The sequence below is a fragment of the Mirounga leonina genome, unplaced genomic scaffold (assembly GCF_011800145.1).
Source record: "Mirounga leonina isolate KUSES-001 unplaced genomic scaffold, KU_Mleo_1.0 Mir_180, whole genome shotgun sequence".
In the NCBI taxonomy this organism is placed as follows: Eukaryota; Metazoa; Chordata; class Mammalia; order Carnivora; family Phocidae; genus Mirounga; species Mirounga leonina.
The window spans coordinates 32,501,319-32,521,742 of record NW_023270469.1 but is presented as its reverse complement, the minus strand read 5'-3'; the positions used below and the strand labels follow the sequence as shown (position 1 = coordinate 32,521,742).

Sequence of the window (20,424 nt, the reverse complement as noted above, 5' to 3'; positions counted from 1 at the left end):
GCCGAGGGAAGGCGCAGTACTGTTAGCGAGGGCCGCGGTTGTTCTAGAGCAGACCGGACTCGGGAGGGTGTCTGGTCCGATACGCCCACTGGCCAGAGGCCCTTTCTCCCCTCGGGTCCCCGGGTCACCGACCCCAGGTCCCTCGACCTGTCGGCCCCGCGGCCCCCGGCGCGGGGCTGAAGACCTCAGCCTGGAAGGGGGCGCTGTGTCGGCCCCGCGGCGCCTGGCCCCGCCCCGCCGCCCCGCCCCGCCCTCCGCCCGCCCCCGCCCCGCCCCCTCCCGCCCCCTCCGCGGCCCGCCTCGCCTTTGATGCGCCGCGCCCGGCCAATGGGCGCGCGGGGAGGCGCGGGCCGCGGCGGCGGGCTGGGGGCTCGGCGCGCCCGGGCGTCAGTCGGGCCGCGGCGACGGCGGCAGGAGCGCGTCCCGGCGCCGCTCGGGCTCCGCTCGGCTCGGGGTTGCTCCGGGAGGAGGAGAGCGAGGCGAGGCGCGGCGAGCCGCGGGCCCCGCGGGCCGGGCGCATGGCTTAGGGACGGCCCCGCCCGCCGCGCCCGCAGCATGGGGAAACTTCACTCCAAGCCGGGTCAGTGTCCCCGCCCGCGCGCCGGCCCCCTGGCCCCGGCCGCCCTCGCCCCCGCGATTGCTAACTCTCTGCCTCTCCTTTCTTTCCGGCTCCCGCCGCCGCCGCCGCCGCCGCCGCCGCGCGCGATGTGCCTGCAGCCGCCGTGTGCAAGCGCAGGGAGAGCCCGGAAGGTAGGGGCGCGCGGGGCACGGGCCGGGGGGATGGACGGGGAAGCACCGCGGACCGCGGCGGAATGGCCTAGCCCGCGGGATCTTATTACCAGGGCCACCCCCACCCCCAGCTCTGGCCACCAGTCCCACAGACCCGCTCCGGGAGCAGCCTTCGCGCCCCTTTTTCTGTCCCACCTACCCCCTCCTCGCCGTCCTGTGCTCTCTCTTCTGACCCCCAACCCCTCCTTTTGCGGTCCCCGCCCTCCGCGCTCACTGCGCCCCCCTCTTCAGACTCCTAAGCCCCTTCCCTCAAGATCCTGCCCCTCTGTTTCCGGCCCTCAGCCCCTTCTCCCGAGCTGTGGGCTCTTGCGCCCACTGCGCCCCTCTCCTGACCCTCAGTTTTCCACTTCCCCTCATCCCGTGCTCACTGCACCCGTCCTCTGACCCTCACCCCTCTCCTCTGCCGTCCTGGCCTCTGGCGCTCGCTCTTCTGATCCCCAGACCCCTTTTCCGGGGTGCTGCTCCCCCTTATGCGCTCCCCTCTGGGTCTCTGCTCCTGGGGCTTCGCTGAACCCCTTTCTCCCAATTACCTGCGTCCCTCTCCCTCGGATTGGGCCCCGGCGCTCAACCCCCTCCCGGCCCCGCTGCCTCTGCCGAGCCCACTCTTTCCCTCCTCTCTCGGGTAACTTTCGGCCCAGGGGCCAGACTCAGGGGCTCCGTGTCTTCCCCGCCCCAGGTGACAGCTTCGCCGTGAGCGCCGCCTGGGCCCGGAAGGGCATCGAGGAGTGGATCGGGAGGCAGCGCTGTCCAGGCGGCAGCTCTGGACCCCGACAGCCGCAGGTGGCGGGCACCGTTGGCAGAGGAACCCGGGTACGATCCCCACCTACATTTCAGCCCCAGAGACGGGTCTCCTTACCCACCTCAACTTTTAGCACCCTCTTGGCACAGCTTCTAAGTCCAGAAAGTCCCTTTGCAGCTGCCCCTGCTCCACCAAAACCACTGGTACCCCCATGTCTTGGGGAATCTTAGAGGTGGCTCAGGTGTCAGTCTCCTGTCTGGCTGGGGGTAGAGGGCTGTCTGGGGAGAGAAAAGTCCTAGCTGGGGAGGTGGTGCGGGTCCAGTCTGTGGGGAAGCTTGTGTGTGCTGGAGGGATTTGGGGGCCTGCTCTGACTTCTACCTTGTTTCTGCGGTCAGCATTCAAAGGTAGATTTGGAGGGGCGTTGCTAGGAAGACAGGGAAGGCATCGAGGGGTGTCTGGGTTGGAGGGCGGGACTGTGCTGGCCTCCAAATGTATTCCAAGTGTCTGTGGCATTCATCAGTACCATCTGCCCAGGAACCCCAGTAGAAGAGGCTGTGATTAAGGTAGCAGAGCTTAGGGGGCACTGAGACCTGGTACCCCTTCACTTGGCCCACAGGGAGAGAGAGGGTCTCCTGCTGCTGCAGCCAGGGCCCACCCTGAGTTGGAGTTATTCCTGGGGGAGCAGTTGATGTGACAGGGAAGTGAGTGAGTCCAGCCCCAGCTCTTGGCCTGGGACTGGTGCTCACAGATGTCCTAGGAGCTCTGGAACTCTGCACGGGGCTTTCAGATGGTCTGCGTGGAACTCGAGCAAGCCAAGGATCAAAGGATGAATCAACTTTTTGATGTGACATTTAATTTTTTTTTTTTTTTTTAAACTTAGAGGGGAACAGACTGAGTCTCAGGTCTGGTTAGTTCTTTGGTCTTGTCCATGGGCTAGGGAGGGGCCTGTGGAGTTTTCAGATGTGTGTGGGGTGTGTGTGTGTATGTGTGTGTGTGTGTGTGTGTGTTTTGGGGCCGTGGCACCTGGGCTGGTTGCAGCTCAGTTGCAGGGGCCGGTGTTGGGAAGTGAGCCTGGGGATAAAGTCCCCTCTTGTGCACGTATGCAATAATCTCTGCATCTGGGAAAAGCCCCCATCTCCTCCTCCCACTGCCTTGCTTAGCTGGGGGGCTTTCTCTTCTCCATTTTTCTTCATCTCTTGGCTGGGCTGGAATTGGAGCTGCTGTCCCCCAGTAAAGGTCAAAACTGGGTGGGTGGGGGGCACTGCGGTTGAGGCCCTTTAGAAACAGAACTACAAACTTCCCTTTCTTCCCCCACCATTTATAGTTTTTGATCTACTTACTTATTTAAAGCCCAGTGAAAATGATCCGATTTAGCCATATGAACAAATGCATTTGCAGCTCAAGACAGAGGCCAACTGAGTGGATTTCCATTAATCAAGTTTTGGGTTTTTTCAGCCTGTTTATTTTTACAAAGTATTCCTGCAGAATGACATTTATTTGCAGTCCCCCCCCCCTTTTTTTTTTCCTTTCCTCAACTGCCAGGCAGCTTGCTCCATGCTTTAGGGGAAACTTGAAATACAGCGAGGGCTTACTTCAATTGACTTTTATCTTCAAAGCCATAACAAATGTTACCCGCATGTTTTTGGTGGGTCTCCTTGGCATCCAGTCCTGGAGGATGGGAGGGAGGAGGAAGGAAGGAGAGGAAAACAAAAGTCTGTCGTTTTTAATTAAATAGTAGTATTCCTAGCAAGAGGAATGTGAGCCAGTAAAAGTTGCCATTGGGGGAAATGAGGGAGGGTGGGGAGGGGGCCCAGCTTAAGTCTGTGGCTTTGGTGAAGTCATGGAATTTTGTTGCCTGGTTTATTCCCCCAGCTGAGGACAGCATGGGGTGGTGCTTGCCCCCTCCCTTCCTCGCCCCCTCTCTCAGAGAAACACTGAGGGGTCATTAATGTTTGTTCAAAGCACTTTTGAAGATGTGAGACACAGAGCCAGCCGCGTGACATATGTTGGGTAGTGGAGGGTCAGCACTGCCATCCAAGGTATTAAGGGGAGGGAACCTCTGCTTCCTGGGGAGTTCTGCTTTGGTGACTGGGACCCGGACACTGGGGTTCCTTTTTTTTTTTAAAAGATTTTATTTATTTATTTGAGAGAGAGAGAATGAGAGACAGAGAGCACAAGAGGGAAGAGGATCAGAGGGAGAAGCAGACCCCCCGCCGAGCAGGGAGCCCGATGCGGGACTCGATCCCGGGACTCCAGGATCATGACCTGAGCTGAAGGCAGTCTCTTAACCAACTGAGCCACCCAGGTGCCCCGACACTGGGGTTCCTACCAGCCCTGGCCCAGCCACCGAATCTGCAGGGGGCGGGGGGGATGGCGAGCCCAACCTGGGAGAGGTCAGGGGAAGCGCAAGGTCGGGGGCTGCACGGTGGGGGTGTGTGCAGTGATTTCAGGTGGTACCTGGAGGAATGTTTGTTATCTTAATAGGCAAGCATTTCTGCTACCAGAAAAGATAGTAACTAGGACATAAAACCCATGATTTCACGGATAGTATCACTTAGGACGAAGCTAAATTGAAAGAGAGCGGTGAAAGTTGATTCCGAGCAAAATACTAAGTAGAAGTGGACAAAACTGTGACTAGGGAAATGGAATGTCCAAAGTTTGGGAGACATGGAGGAATAGTGAATGAGACAGCAGTGGGCAACCTCCTGCCTCGTTTAGTTTCCCTGATTCCCAGTGGCGCAGAAAGGGTGGCAGCAGGTTCTTCCGTTAGATCATCAGGATGTAGGGTGTGGGCTCCAAGGTCTGCTGGATTCCAGGGGCTGGCAGAGGTCCCCCCACCAGCCCCAGGCCTGGCGTGGGGATGGTCTCTGTCTCCACTCCACGCGGCCTTTCACTAAGGTGGCTGGAAGCACATTAGTGGTTCACCCAACTAGCATTATTATTATTGCAATGAACATTATTATTTATTAAGTGCCTGTGTGTGTCAAGCACTTTGCTTACATTGTCTTACTCCTCCTCATAACCCTATAAAGTTGCCAGCTGGCTGATGTGGACTCTGTCTTTCTCTCTTTCTGGAGCACTTTCTAGAAAACAGGGGCCATGAGTGGCAAAGGTCTATGCAAGAGCATCTGCCCGGGGGGTGCCTCCCTTACTCATTTCCAGAGAGGCAGCATGCTGACCAGCTGCTGAGTACTTTGGGAAGAGGCGGGTGGTGGGGCAGGCAGGAGCAGGAGGGGCCCCTGCTTGCCCTCTTCCTTCCTGACCGGGCCTCAGTAGCTTTGTAAGCGTTTAGGGTGGGTCCCAGTTGCTTGGAAGGTCCTGGGACGGGAGAGGGTGATCTTGCTGGCGCTAACCTAAGCCTGCCATCCTGAGTACAAAAATAAATGAGGCCAGGCTCTGCCACTGTAGCTTGCCACCTTGTATAAGCTGTTTTACCTGAGCTCATCTGCAAAATGGGTATAATAACATTCTCATCCCTGGCCGGGTTATGGCATGTGACTCTTGGAAAAAGAGTTCAAAAGGGAGAAGGGTACCAGGAGGTTTGCTGAGGCACTGGTGGGGCAGAGATGGGAACGCGGATTAGGAATCCAGAAGTCTCCTCCCTCCCCTGCCCCACCATCCGTTGTAGATGCACTTGGATGGACAATGGGCTAAGGGCGAGGCTTCAAGGAATCATGAGCTCAGAGGAGAAAACTAATGAGAGATGGTGACAGGGCTAAGTACAGTGAGAGAACAATGACACGAACGATCTATAAGCCAGACAACAGTGCGCTAAACACTTAGAAGTTTAAATAAGCCTAATAATCTCAAAGAGATAAAGAAGGAGAGGTAAACACAAAACTAGCAGGCGGTTACAAAAGAACACCAATTGTGAATACCGGGTCTGGAAAACGTAATATAATATAATGGGTGAAAGAAAAAACTTGGTAGAGGGATGGAGCTGCGTAGCAGACACAGGAAGGCTGATGGTGAACCCCTGGACAAGCGGAGCCTGGGTGCACTGTGCTCCCGAGGTGTGTACCTGCGTGCGTGGACATGAATGTGTAGGACCAGCAATTTCTGGCCCCCCACCCCCCCAACCCCGGGTTTGGCCCTTTTGTTCTTTTATGGCAGATCTGCCTTAAGAGGCGGGCCGAGAGCTGCGGTGCCGGCAAGCCTGTTTGTGGGTTGAAGGTGGCCGCCAGGCAGGCTGGTAATTTGATTAGGGGGCACCTAGTGCATTTTGATACTTGGGGAAGATGGGGAGGGCGCAGGCTGCGTCAGAGCCCGCGGGGCCGTGCGGGGCTGGGTGATGAGGTTGGAGGCTGGCTGTTGGCCCAGCTGCTGCCCCAGTTGCCGGATTCCAGGGGAATCACCCTTGAATGATACCAGTTGGCACAATTAAAAGGCCCCATGTCTTCACCATATGGAAAGCGTTAGGCCTCCTTACGTGCTTTCAAAGCTATGTGCCGGGAGGTAGACTTGACATTTGAGGTAAAGCATAAATTAAATATTTGGTGTTTTCAGAATTAAAAGATGATTTGCTTTGAGGCTGGGGGAGGTATCTGGGCCTCCGCTTGCTGGCATCTTTGGGTTTTCCATGGAGGGTCTCCTCTGCCCATGGCACCCAGGACCAGCTTCTTAGTCCCACCTGGCAGCTTTCTCTACCCCAGGGGTGGGAGGTAGGGGGGAAGAATGGGGAGGCCTGAGCTGGGCAAAGTGCCAGGTGGGGCTTCTGGTTTCCAGTAGGGCTGGGTCCCTCAGGAGGGCAGGTGGTGGGCAAGGGTGTCATATTCTGAAGGCTTTAATGAATCTCTGTGATGTGGTCTCTGGGAGACTTCGAGGAGCATCTCTTCCTACCTTTGGAACTTTTCTTCTTTGGGAGAGAAGTTCCCCCGAGTCAGGGCCATGCGTGTTCTAGTCGCTGGAATTCAGGAACAGCCCCTGCACATTTGCGTTTTATACAGACTGTAATAAACCCCGGGAGAGGCTGAACCAGGAAGCAAGCATGGCATGTCTCCTGGGGTCCTAGAACTTGGGGGAATGGTGCATCCCCTCACCCAGTGGGGATAGCCGGAGTGAGCGGAGAGGGTGGGCCACGGCTGGGCAGAGAGGACTCCTAGCCCCGGGAAACTCCGGTACCACCCACAGGGAACAAACTATCCCTATGAGGGCTTAAAACAGCTACACCGAACGTCAGCAATGAAAGAATCACTTTTTGAGAGGAATACATCTTCCTTGTGGTAGCCCCAGGGCACATGGTGGACACTCATGATGTATTTGCTGAATGAATGAATGAAGATAGATTAGGCCACCATCCCTGCCTCATTCTCTCCCAGATCCTCTTCCTCAGGCAGATGGAAGAGTGGGATCAGGCCTTTGCTTTCAGGTACTCAGCTATTAATTATGATCAATGATGAATTGTTATTCCTAAGAACTCCTTAGCTGGACCAGGTATCAAGGACACAGTGGTACATAAACGAGATGTGGTCCCTGCCCTCCCATGGCTTCCAATCTAATAAAGGAGACAAATCAGTACTTATAGGCACATTAATGGACAGGAGCACTCAGGAGAAGCTGCGTGAAGGTGGCATTGAAGCAGAGACCTGAGAGGCTGTGAGGAAGAGGGTATGGGAGGAGAGAGTTGGTATTCGTGCACGGAATAGCTATGGGAGGCCCCAGGCTTGCCATTGTCCCTGGGAACTGGGTGCTGGTTGTGCCGGGAGGGTGGACTCCGAGTGGCTTGCAGCCTGTGGGACCTGCAAAGCTCTCCTGGAGCTCAGGCTTTCTGAAAAGCCCTGCGCATTAGTGGCTTGTGGCATGTTCGAGCTACCTGTCCCCTGGACAGGTGTGTGGGGTGGAGGAGCAGGGGTGGGGGGTAGTCAGCTGCCGCCCCAGTCAGCAGCACGCGCCTTAGAGCCGATGGATGTGGCATGTCATGGACTTGGGGCCTTGGAGGCACAACTCCAGCTGTTTGGATGGATCACTGGCCCTTGCTTTCCTGTGGGGAGGGGGGGGTCGGCCGGAGGGCCAGAAGCCCAGCTGTGGTGGGATGTGGGGGGCCTGAGGGGTGGGATTGGATTGGTTGCTCAAGGCAGAGAGAGGCACCCCAAGGACGAGGGGATAAGAGGCAGTGACAGGCCAACCCCAGAGAACCATTGTGAGCCTGTGCCTGAGGGAAGAGGACCCCTTGCCTTGGTTTACCTGATGTGTCTGAGAAAAAGGAGTGCCAAGGGACCCTCTGGTCAAGGGGCCAGTGCCCACGAAGGGGTCTGCTAGCACTGGGAGCCAGGCACCCCACCCATCCCGGCTTGGGGGCTCTTGTAGCCTCCCTCCCTGGCTGTGGGTTCACAGTGTGCTTTGGTTTAGAAACTTTTGGAATTTTTAGGTCGCTTGTTGGATTCCAAAGCAGGCGCTTCCGGCTGCCTCCCTGACTTCCCTTTCTTTTTCGCTCACACATGTTCTTTTTGTGGCTCTTGTCTCTCACAGACATTCTTTCTCTTCCTCTCGCTCACTCTCTCCCCCCACCCTCCCTTCCCCTCTCCTCCTCCCTCTCCCCCTCTCCCCGAGGAAGGAAAAAATTCAGACTCTCACAAACAAAATATCTGCCATTCCATCTGAGGGAGAACTGAGGCAGGAGCCCAGAATATCCTGGAAGAAACGCCAGAGAGAGCTGAAGGCCTCAGTTGTTTAATCTGGAAGGCGGTCTTTGATGTCACCGTGCTCCGTTTATCCTGGGAGGCTGCCTGCTTCTTTATGGCTGGCTTCAGATTCTTCGTATGAAGAATGGCCGAGAGCCCTCAGGGGCTGGGGGAAAAGCCTGATCACTCCCTGAAGGGCAGGCCTGAGGATGCTGCCCCTCTTGCCAAGCCCAGGTGGGGTGGAGAACCTTTTCCAAACAAGCATTTCCAGAGACATAAGTAATTCTTTGATAACGTCACGGGGAAGCAGAGGGGGCTGTTTATCCATGTAGGCAGCAGTCACAGGGCTTTGCGAGGAAGGCTCAGGTCCCTCCATGGGTCATCCCTAGCCCCAGAAAGGCGGCTCTGCCCACCCGGGTGTGCCCTGCGTGTGCGTTTGTTTAGAGGAATCGGTCTGGGCTTCACTTTCTGTACTTGCTGAGCCATGTGGGCAGCACCCTGTGTGCGTGGCATTGTGTGTGGCTGATGCCTTTCAGAGGACCCCAGGGTCCCAGAGGGGGGCTTCACAGTGGTGTGGCATCTCCTCCCTTCTCTGGGCCTCGGGTTTTTCCAGCTGAGAAGTAGGATAAAATCACTTATTATAACTTAGCAACTAATGCATTTTATTCAAGTCCACAGATAGTCCTTCCTGCATCGGTGTGAGAGATGTTGAGTACCTATTTTAGACCAGGTATCCATTTACTCTGCCAGTAGAGCATGCCACTTGTGTTCATGGAGTTTATGCTCTAGTAGGAAAATAGAAGTATTTTTAAAAACAAAGGACACAATTTAAGTTGTGATATGTAGCTCAAAGGAGGAGTACTGGGGTGCTTTGAGAACACTGAATGGGGTTCAGACCCCATCTGGGTGGCTGTGCATTCCACAGATATTTGCGTGTGCTTAGGATGGTGTGGAAACTAGGAAGCATACGGCCTCACCGAACTTAGAGTTTAGTGGGACTAAACGTTCATCTTTGCCTCTCATCCGTTTTTCTTATCTTATTGCATTGGTTAGACTCTCCCATACTATTTAATAATAGTTGGTTGCTTATCTAGTTAAGAAAGCTTTCTTCAACCCCAGGCTTGCTACTATTTTTGAAACCGGGAATAATTACTGAATTTTGTCAAATGCTGTTGGGCTGTTGTCATCCTTTGCTAATGTAACAAATGATTATGTGCATGATCGACATCACTAGATTTCCTAGTGTTCAACTTTCTTTGTATTCCTAAACACCATCCTTCTTCATCACGAGACATTGCTATTTTAAAATGTTGCTGTATTTGATTTGCTAATCTTTCGCTTTGGATTTTTGCATCAATATTCATGTTAGATTGGCTCATAATTTAGGAAGGTGGACACTGAGCAATGAAGACAATGTTAGGGGAATGCTGGAGGACACTCTGGGGGCTCTGACAGTCTAGAGCAGGGGGTGCCAACTGGCCTTGGGTCAGAGGTGGTCTTGGAGGAGCTGTGATTTCAGCCCAAAGGTGAGTTGGGGAAGGGGTGGTGGGGAGCAAGGCAGGGGGAGGGGGTGTGTAATGGCACCATGAGTGTCTGCTAGGTGGACTAGCAGTGTGTGAGAAAGCCCTGTAGTGAAAGGGGCAGTTTGTTTGAGATGCTGATTGAAGTTCATTTGGCCGAGGAGGGGTCACAGTCTGGGCTTGGGGGCCTTCTCAGCCATGTTATGGACCTTGGTCTTTGTCTAGAGGGAAGACGAGTGGCAAGCCCTATGTGAGGGGCCAGCAGGGCAGAAGTGGGGGAGCTCTCATGCCCAGAAAGAAGGAATGTGGGGACGGACTCTCAGTTGTAAAAATACTCTGGAGGATAAAGAGGAATCAAGTAACTATGTCTTCTGGGCTCAGTGAGAGATTCTGGAATGTCTGCATCAATCCAGGCACAGCACTTGACTCTTGGGGGTCACCCGGGGGGCCCTTGAGGAGGCTACCAGCAGATGAAGGACCCAGAGAAGGAGAACAGGACATAAGGCAGCATAGTGTGATGGTTAAAGAGTAAGGACTCTGGAGCCCGATATCCTGGGTTCGAATCCTGGCGGCACCATTTTCTGACTGTGGGACCTTGGGCATAGTATCTAATCTCTGTGTCAGCCAGGGCCCTGTACTCTAGACAGTTTAAACTAATGGAAGCTAACTTGTGAAGCTGTGGGAAGGGTTACAGCACCTTCACGGGGTGTTGAGGCACCCATGGAGTGCTTGGCCCCTGGCAAAGGCAGGGGGGTGTTACCATCCCAGGGCAGAAAGGGCAGGGGAGGAAATGTTGGGTATTTTAGATTCGGATCCCTGTAGAAACCACAGCTGAGGCAGGGAAAAAGCCAGGCAGGAGCTCTAGATATGGAAGATGAACCATAGTCAGAGACACAGTGCAGAGGGAGTCGGGGGTGGGGAGAAATACCCCAACCTCTCTCTGCTTGCATCCTCGGGTTTCCTGCCAGGGCCTCCCATTGGCCGAAGCTGGAAGCCAGAGACCAGGAAGCTTCAGCAAATTGGTCTAAGGGGGTCAGCTTCCCGGGGCACAGAGCAGCATAGAGGAGGGCGGGGAATGGATGGGGGTGGGGAGGCCAATAGAAGAATCAACTCTGGGCCTCGGTTCCCTCATCTGTAAAGCGGGGGTGGTAATGGGACCTGCTTCACAAGGTGGTTGTGGGGACTCAAACTGTAAAATGGTTATAACTGCCTGGCACAGAAGTGCGTGCTCAGTACAAGTGAACTATTAAGGTTATAAAGCCACAAGAGACACCAGGCTATGGAGATTTGGGGAGGACTTCTTGAAGGAGGTGGTGTGTGAGGAGGCTCTGAAGGATGGTCAGAGTTTAAAGGGCCAGGGAAGTCATATTAAGGAACGTAGTGGGCTGGGTGGGAGACACGCAGGAGGGGTGGGGACTGGGGGCCCCTGGGGGCACACGTCCTGTCTCAAGGGAGCATCCCCGCTCAGCCCCAACCAGTGGTTGCCGAGTGGGAACGTGGCCCTGGTGTTGCCACATCTGATCATTAAGAGAATCCAGCCATCTGGATTTTTATGTGAAATCATTCTAATTAAAAGAAAAATTGTCATCAACCAAATAACACTTTTAGAAAATACTTTCTTTGGGTGGACCCAGGCAGCTCGGTTTGGCCTGTTGTGCCCTGGCTTGTGAGATGAGATTTTGGTGGGGGACGAGTGTGTCAGTGGTAATAGTACATACACGTGAGTACGAAAGCGGCCTCATGCTTTACGTGCGGTTTTTCCGTGTGTTGTTCCCCCATGTTGTGCGGATGAGAGACGGGCTCAGCAAATGGAAGTGTCAGGCCCAGCTAGGGAGAGCCAGACTCAGGCTGCCTCTGAGCAGAGGGAGCAGCCCCAGGGAAGCCTGGGGGCTGGGAAGTCAGGGACAGCATTTTTCGGTTGGGCAGGACACTGTGGGAGGGGCAGGTGGGGTAAACAGGGAGAGATGTGGGTTGGGCCACTTTGTGGACAGCACTCGTCCATACTTCGAGCTTGCATCTAGCATCTTGCATTGGTTCTCTTAACCTCCGTTAGACCCGCCTTTGGGTTTGGGCCCCGTTGTGCTGAGGCCCCCGTGTGCACACAGAGCAGGTGTCAGAGGCATGGCTTAAGGAATCAGACTTCCTGGGTCTGACTCCTGACTCCCAGCTGCATGTCTCCCCAGCTGGGGGGCTCCTCTCTGATCCTCAGTTTCCACATCTGTGGAATGGGTAGAATCTTGGTTCCTAGCTCATGGAGTGTTCTCAGTGGGAAATGAGTTCCTCTCAGCCAATCAGGGAGAGTAAAGCAGATGTCTCTCCTCTTACAGCTTGCTAATGATCAGCCAGATGCATGCTAAACGTGATGAGGAAAAGAGCAGGCTGTGGTGGGAGAGTAAGGGAGGTTCGACTGTGGACTGGGGTGTGACATTTAAGTTGCTGTGACCCAAAGAATAAGTAGCCGGCTAAGGAAAGGGGCATCTCAGACAGAGGGAAGTGCAAAGTCTGTGATCAGTGCAGAAAATCTTCAACTGCCTCCTGAGTGTCTGACCCAAGACCGGACTCCAGGCTCTGAGATGTTAGGACGGAAAAGCATATTCCAGCAGAGGCGGGTAGGCATTGCCTGGGGTTGGGCGGAGAGAGGGGAGTCTGGTATATGTCACAATCCACCACGAGTCCTGGTCCACCCACTGCAGGTGATTTGATTTTTTTAGTGATGTCTGCCCACTCTCCTTTCTGGCTGGATGGGAGGTAAGGGGAGAAGGCATGGAGCTGATTGGCTGGCCCGCCATGTGCTGCCCAAACCCCCTGGCCTTGAGTACTGATCTGGGGCCCCAAAGAGGCCAGGGCAGAGCATAAAGGGGCCCTGTTAGCAGGGCTGGCCTGGCAACCCTCAGGCCACAGGTGAGGGCTGGGGAAGACCAGAGCCTCCCAAATGGGCTCAGGCCCAAGGGTGTTTTTCTAATTCCAGAAGGCCACGCAGGCTGGCAGGCCCTGCACACAGAGGCATGGGCTTGCGGTGGCCCCACTGAGTGGGTTTGGGACTGCTGCTTTGGGGTGCCATGGCCATGCCCCACCTGGCTTCCCGAGGGAGCCTTGTTGCAGGACAGTTTTTGACCTTGACCCTGTTACTTTACTCGTCTTTCCCCCAGTGATCTAGAGAGACTTCAAAAGCAAAAAGATGATGAAGAAAATGCTACAGACCAAGAATGAAGTTGTGTTTTCAATGGGCACTGGGAGACGCCTTTATTCCCCTGCCCTGGATATTCAAAGGAGCCTGGTACCTCGATCGGTCTTGTTCGTGCCTCGTTCGGTCTTGTTCGTGCCTCGTTTTTCAGTGTTCTATGGCTGCAGCCTCAGTGTGGCTACTAAGTGTCCACTCTGTTCCGCGCCCCACGCCGAGCCATCTGCAGCACGCCAGGCCCTGAGCCACGTGTGGCCCATACTGCTCAGCGCTCGCAGCACCGTTAGAAGGCAGGTGCTCTTACTATCCTCCTTTTACCACTGGAGAAACTGAGGCACTAAAGGAGTCTACCTCCTTGCCCAAAGTCACTTGACTTGGAAGTAGAATCTTGCTCCAGCAAGATTCAAATTCAGGTTAATCTGATTTTAGAGTTGTCTTCCATCATTATAGATGAGATTTTTTTTTTTTCCACCTTCAACCATATGTTTTAATCCCATTCGTCACTCATGAAATCAATTTAGTGACCGTCATTAAAAAAAAAAAGAAGTAGAATAAAAACGAGAGAGGACATTGCCTAAAGTAAGAGGAAATATTGCTTTGCGTGACTTTTTGTTTAGTTTATAGGCATGGATATTCATGTCTATAGATAATAGATTGATCAGTCTAGATCTATGGATATCTACCTACACATCTGTACCCAAATCCGTATATATAGAGGCCCATTCTAAAATGTAATTCTTACTGCGGGTTGAGGTGTTGGAAAACACTGATGTTTGGTTATCAGTGCAGGCTCTGAGCCTGAATGCTTGCTTTCAAACCCCAGCTCTGCTGCTCACTAGCTGTGTGACCTTGGGCAAGTTCCCTAACCTCTCTGTGCCGAAGTTTTCTTTCTTAACCTCAGGGCCTTTTGGTTTGTTGACTATTTGGTCACGACAGATTCTCCCAGGATGGCTGGGGGTGCTTTCTTGCCCACCTACTCCCTTTGCTTTGGGCATGAAGAGAATGAGGAGTCCTTTGTGTGTCCCCAAGCCCTCTCACTTGAGAACCAACCTCTGAGCAGCAACTGCCTCCTGGAAGAACACGTGGCTGAATCTTTGGGGACTGGACAGAGTACTGTGTTGGGTATCCTGAGCTGGGGGTGGCCCCGGCTTGGCTATTAGGTAGCTAACGTGACCTCTCATGGCCTTCGCCTCTGCATCTCCAGATACACTGAAGAAAAGGAGGGTGCTTGGGTTCTCTTTTGCTGTGTAACAAATTACTCCAAAATTTAGTGACTTAATTCTTTTATGATTTGCTTAACATTATGCAATTTGGGTTGGGCTTGGCAGGGGCAACTTGTCTGTGGCTTCACGTGGCATAGCTGGTGTGGCTCGAACAGCCAGGGGCCAAGAGTTCCACTTGGGGAACTGGGGAGCTGGGGAACCCCCAGCCTGGGGCCTCGGTCCTCTTCCACGCGGCCTCACCACATGGTTAGCTTGGGCCGCCTCAGAGTATGGTGGTCTCAGGGTAAGCTGACTCCCTACTTGGTGGCTGCCTTCCTGGGAGTGCAGAAGTGGAAACTGCCAGGCCTCCTGAAGGCTTAGGCCTGGAATTGGCAATGCCACATTCTCAATGTTAAAGCAGGTCACAAGTCGAGGCCAGGTTCAGGGGAAGGGACTACACGGGGGCATAAATACCGGGAGGTGGCATTTATTGGGCGCCATCAAGGTAGTCTAGCAGAGAGGATGGCCTCCTGGAGAGAACCTGCCCAGAGGCTGAGTCGGAAAAGGGGCTGCAAGGTGTCCGATGCATATGGGATCCTGGTGCTTACAGCGGGATGTGGCAGGAGTTGTCTTGGTGGGATGACAGCAAAGGCGGGATGGGCCTGCGTCATGAAGGGACTGAGGGAGCCTTGCAAGTATGTGCTCTGCTCACGTGCAGGAACATCAATGGCTGCATTATTTGGAAGAATGAAAAATGTGTAACAACTCAAATATCCATCACTAGGAGACGGCTAACAAACATGGGGTGGCCGTGTCTCGAATCTCTCTGCGACTTGTGAAACCAGGGCGAGTGAGGGTGGGCAGTGGGCTGACGGGAAGGAGGCCCTGAAATGCTATTGAATGAGCAAAGCGAGAGCAAAACAGAAGTATAACGTGGTCCCGGTTTTTTGCAGGATACAAAAGTCTATTCAGGCCCATGTCTATATATTTGCAGGTGCACAGAGAAAGATCTGGAAGGATACACTGTCAAAGGCTGCTTCCCTGAGGATTGGAGTGGTGGGAGGTGGTGAGGAGAGAAGGAGTTTCACTTTTCACATTAGATGTTTCTACATTGTTTGACTTTTTTTTTCCCCCGTCCAATGAGCATGGATACTTTTGTATTTTTCAAAAAGCCCATAGGTTTTAGAAGAGAATGAGAGATGAGAAGTGGATCGCGTGTGCAGGAGATCTATGGAAAGGCTTTGCTGGAGGGGGTGGAGAGAGAAGACAGTGGCTGGAGGGGGGTGTGGGGGTGGGGAAGGGCACAGGGTACAGCGAGGACCACCTGCATCAGAACCTCCCGCGTGCTGTCTCAGATGCAGAGCCCTTGGGGGCCCTCTCCCCCCGGGATGCTCTCTAATTGGAGCTCTCTGTATTGGGTGATGCCTGTCCTGCCTGGACACTTTGGAAAGGCTGTCGGGGAGGGGCCGGAAGGTGAGGGCTGAGGCAGGGACGGCGCTGCCCACGGGAGCGGCCCCGTGGAGAAGCCGGCGCAGTCCCTGACTCACGATCAGCTCAGTCAATGGTTCTGTCTGCTTCTCTGCATTTCCCCGTGGCTGTGGCGTCTTAAACCTACAAGTGGATTTCGATCTTTACTGACAGTTGTGGATACCTGGCCTTTCTTTCAAGACCTGCCAGGACTCTCGTTTTGTAACCGGAAGGAAGGAGACGTTAAAAGGACCTCGAGACGAGCGCTGTCCGAGAGAACTTTCTGTGATGATGACAATGCTCTGTGTCCGCACTGTCCAACAGGGGCATCATTAGCCGCCTGTGGCTCTTGAGCACTTGGGATGTGGCCTCTGGGACTGAGGAACTGCCTCATGGGTTGCACAGCTCTGGACCAACGGGAAAGATCCAGTGCTGCGACGCATCAGGCTAACCCCCATCCTGAGCGGGACATAACTCAAGGGAGTTATCTGCAGCAGGTGCTGGTGGAAAGCCCTGGTGAAACCCTTCTTGGGGTCTTTCCAGACCCCGCTCCTTGGAGGCATGACTTCCCTCCAGCTTGGAGGCAGGCAGCCCCACCGGCCACCGCTATGTCAGTGATGGGAAGGATCGTGGGGTCCTTCCAGGGGGGTGGCTTGGAGCACCTTCTCCTGGTGTCACAGATCAGGCCTTCCCAGCCTTCTTAACCTTGGGAGGGGCCTGCTTGCCATCTTGCTTCTGGGGTTCTTGGGTGAGGACCTGTCCCTTTGGCCCTGAGCTTGGAGGCACAACCCGCTCCTGGGCCAGCTTTTCTCCAGGAGGAAGAGCCAGGGCTTTATGGTCTGCAAAGCCCTCCTTTGGTCAGGCATTTAATACTTAGAGAAAGCTGGCCAGGGCCAGCACTAATACGATGGGGGAACAGAGGCCGGACGGCAGAGTCCACGGGGCCAGTTCTGTGTGGCTCACCACGGCATCCTCGGGGACTTTTGCACAGCTCGGCACATGGCAGGTGCTCAAGGAACACTTGCCGCGTAGCTGGGGCTGAGAGGGGCTAGCAGCTTGGTCCGTGGGCGCGTGACCCCAGAGGAGCAGGAAGTCAGGTCCTGTCCCTCCACTCCCTAAGCCCTCAAAGAGAGCCTCTTCTTGGTCTCCCCTGCCTTTTCTTTCTTTCTTTTTTTTTTTTTTTAAAGATTTTATTTATTTATTTGAGACAGAGAGAATGAGAGAGAGAGAGCATGAGAGGGAGGAGGGTCAGAGGGAGAAGCAGACTCCCCGCTGAGCAGGGAGCCCGATGCGGGACTCGATCCCGGGACTCCAGGATCACGACCTGAGCCGAAGGCAGTCGCTTAACCAACTGAGCCACCCAGGCGCCCGACCTCCCCACTTCTTTCAGAACTGAATTCAAACTCCCTTGCCCTTCACAGTGGGGTTCCAACCTGCTCTTCCAGCCCTCTCTCCTTTAACCAGACACCCCATCCCCTCAGCGAACACCTGCTTGTTAATGTGTTCTCTAATTGTAAAAGTGATAGGCATTTATTATATAAAACTTGGAAATACAGAAAAGTATAAACAAAATAAAAATCATTCATAAACCTATCACCTGATAGATAGCCACAGTAAACATTTGGGATATTTCCTTCAAATCTTTCTTCTATTAATGTCTATGTTTTTGCATTTTCTTTCCTTTTTTTCAAATTAAAAAAAATTTTTTTTAAGATTTTATTTATTTATTTGACAGAGGGAGACACAGCAAGAGAGAGGGAACAGAAGCAGGGGGAGCGGGAGAGGGAGAAGCAGGCTTCCTGCTGAGCAAGGAGCCTGATGTGGGGCTCGATCCCAGGACCCCGGGATCATGACCTGAGCCGAAGGCAGACGCTTAACAACTGAGCCACCCAGGCACCCTTTCCTTTTTTTTTTTTTTTTTAATTTATTTGTTTATTTGAGAGAGAGAGAGCTCGAACATACGAGGGTGCGGAGAGGCAGAGGGAGAGAGAGAACCTCAAGCAGATTCCTCGCTGACTGTGGAGCCCGACATGGGGTTTGATCCCATGACCCTGAGATCAGGACCTGAGCTGAAATCAAGAGTCAGTCCAACTGACTGAGCCCCCCAGGGGCCCCTATGTTTTTGCATTTTCATTTCAAGATTCAATTCATACATATTTACAGATTAGTAAGTGACTTTTGTTCCCAGGTAAACATTATATTGTAGACATTTTTAAAAAAATTTTTTTTCTTAAGATTTTATTTATTTGCTGCGAGAGAGACAATGAGAGACAGAGAGCATGAGAGGGAGGAGGGTCAGAGGGAGAAGCAGACTCCCTGCTGAGCAGGGAGCCCGATGCGGGACTCGATCCAGGGACTCCAGGATCATGACCTGAGCCGAAGGCAGTCGCTTAACCAACTGAGCCACCCAGGCGCCCTCCTCTGCCTTTTCAAAAGGGTCCTCACCTTTCTCCTTTTCGTAAATGAAGTAATGCACGTGGTAAAAAATAAAAATAAAGACATTCAAAATAGTACTAAAGGTTATGTAAAGAAAAGGAAGCCTCCTTGCCACACTGCCGCTGGCCTCCCAGCGCCCCTCTCCCCGGGCACCTGCTGTTTCTGGTTCTTCCGGTGCATCCCGCCTTGCTCTGTGGGTATGTGCACCCTTATCCCCGCTCAGACAGCAGGAGCCCTCTAGGCCAATTGGACTGGTATCTGTAGGTTAATTGAAAATGGATTTGAGGTGGGGAATCATGAAAAAGTGATAGAGACTTTGTGTTCCCTTCAGTCATAATCTGGTTCTGCATCTTGCTTTGTTAACAGTGCATCTTGGAAATCAGTCCTTATCAGTACATTGAATCTTACTGCCTTTCAAGGCTCTCAAGCCTTCCATTCTAAGGATGGACCATAATTGACTGCACTGATTCCCTATTGTTGGGCAGCGAGGTGACTTTGGGCCTTGTGCCTCTAGTCTACCCTAGATCAACGGTGTACATTTCTATAGCTCTTCTTCTGCATGCACACCCCAGCTCCAGCACACACGGCACACCCTGATGTCATCTCCAGGGGTGGTTCTACTGCTTTTCTGGCAAAGCCAGAGTTTCTCCCCTGGCCTGGTGTCTGCAGAATGCGGGAGGGCTGTGGGTTCAGGCTGGGTGTTGTGGTTAAGTAAGTGCGACCTTTCTTGGTGTGGATTAGTCAGGATCCCTTGGGTTTTCAACCCATCCCCACTGTTTCATACAAAGGCGTGTTATTGGCCTGTATCACCGGCAAGTTCCGAGGGTGAATTGAATTCAGGTACGCTGGATCCCAGAGCTCCAACTCCATCCCAGGCCGGCGGTCTGTGCCTTCAGCTCTGCTTTCTTTGGGGTTGGCTTTGTTTTCAGGCACAGGCTCTCCCCAGGTGGTGGCTGCTTGGCACCCAGTGGTCCGGACTGCTGTTCCAGCCTGGAAGGGAGTGGTTTAGCCAGATCCCAAGCTGAGCTGCCATCGTTTTGACTTGGGTCACGTGCCCATCACAGAACAAATCCCTCCGCTTCTGATGGTCCTGGGTCAACATGGTCATCCTGGAGTGGGGCTGGGATCAGTTCCAAACCTCAAGGGGCTTCAGGGGAGAGGGTGGGCAGTTCCCCAGAGAAAAAGCACCTGTGAGGAGAAAGCTGCAGAAGGCACACTGGAGGGAGGGGGCCAGCATCTGTGTCCTCCCTGGCCCCTGGGGTTCAACTCACTGACTGTGGCTCCTGTCAGCAGCTGGTGGATGTGGGTGGGGACAGCGCAGCCGACAGTCAGCTGACTCTCTAGGGACAGCCACTCCTTGCCACTGGATCTCAGAAGAGCCCTGGTGGTTTGTCCCCTCCTCCACGCAGCCCACATGGGTCACAGCCTTCCTTTCAAGCTCCTAGCTTCTTAGTGATGATGATCTTAACCTTCAGGGAGTAGATAACAAGACCCTTTTGGGAATCTGCTAAATCTGATGGTGTCCTTCTCTTCAACTAAAGGCTCTCATGCCTTTAACTCCAGTTTCAGGGCACCCATTAGCTTCCCAGTTAAGAACCTCTGCCTTATTTTGTATGGCTTTTTTGTTTTGTTTTGTTTTTTTGAAGATTTCATTTATTTGACACAGAGAGAGAGACAGCAAGAGAGGGAACACAAGCAGGGGGAGCAGGAAAGGGAGAAGCAGGCTCCCCGCCGAGCAGGGAGCCCGATGCGAGGCTCGATCCCAGGACCCCGGGATCATGACCTGAGCCGAAGGCAGATGCTTAACGACTGAGCCACCCGGCTTTTTTGTTTTTAACTTCATTATCATTATTATTATTTCCCACGTGGATCTTCTTCTAATTCCAGGGGCCACAGATCTTTGGGCCTGGCCTTTGGATGTGGGTTTATAGGGAACCATGTTGACTGTATTGACGTTGGGTCTTAATTTCGTCACTTGTAAAGTGAGAAAAAAGAAGTACCCACCTCTCGGAGTTGTTTCGAGGATTAAAGGAAATAGTGCATGGAGCAACTTAAGGCTTAGCATGCAGTAAGCACTCAGTAATCATGCTCGGTAGCTCAGTAAGGCCTCCAGAGCTGCTGGTAGGTTCTGGAAGATGCCCGGGAAACCCACTCACATCTCTTGGGGGCCCAACACAGCACCTGGAAGGGGCTTGGTTTCTGTCTGGTGGACGAAGAAGTTCAGAGAGAACATCTTTGTTTGCTGAGGAGTTGCTGGGGCGATTCACCTCTATTTCCATTTGGGAAAACTAAGGCCCAGGAGGCTCCCGTGACTCATGCAGGTGTCTTGGGGTTAGTTTGGGGTGATTGTGGGTACCTTTACGTTCTGATCTTCGGACACCCCTCACTTATTTTCACAACCGTGTCTCCTGTCTGGCCAAGGACGGGTCATAGGTGACGGCTCACCTGTGCGTTCCGGGGCTTGAAGGAG

General features: G+C 53.6%; 1 protein-coding gene across 1 annotated transcript in view; it reads left to right on the top strand.

Moving 5' to 3' along the window:
• The first annotated feature begins 405 nt into the window (after positions 1-405).
• The window catches only part of NKD1 (NKD inhibitor of WNT signaling pathway 1), an 85,681-nt gene continuing 65,662 nt past the window's right edge, over positions 406-20,424 (top strand). Inside the window, exons 1-3 of the mRNA XM_035025237.1 lie at positions 406-580; positions 718-750; positions 1,466-1,599. Of these exons, the coding sequence (XP_034881128.1) occupies positions 556-580; positions 718-750; positions 1,466-1,599 (192 nt within the window). The 5' untranslated portion in view covers positions 406-555. The remainder of the gene's footprint in view (positions 581-717; positions 751-1,465; positions 1,600-20,424) is intronic.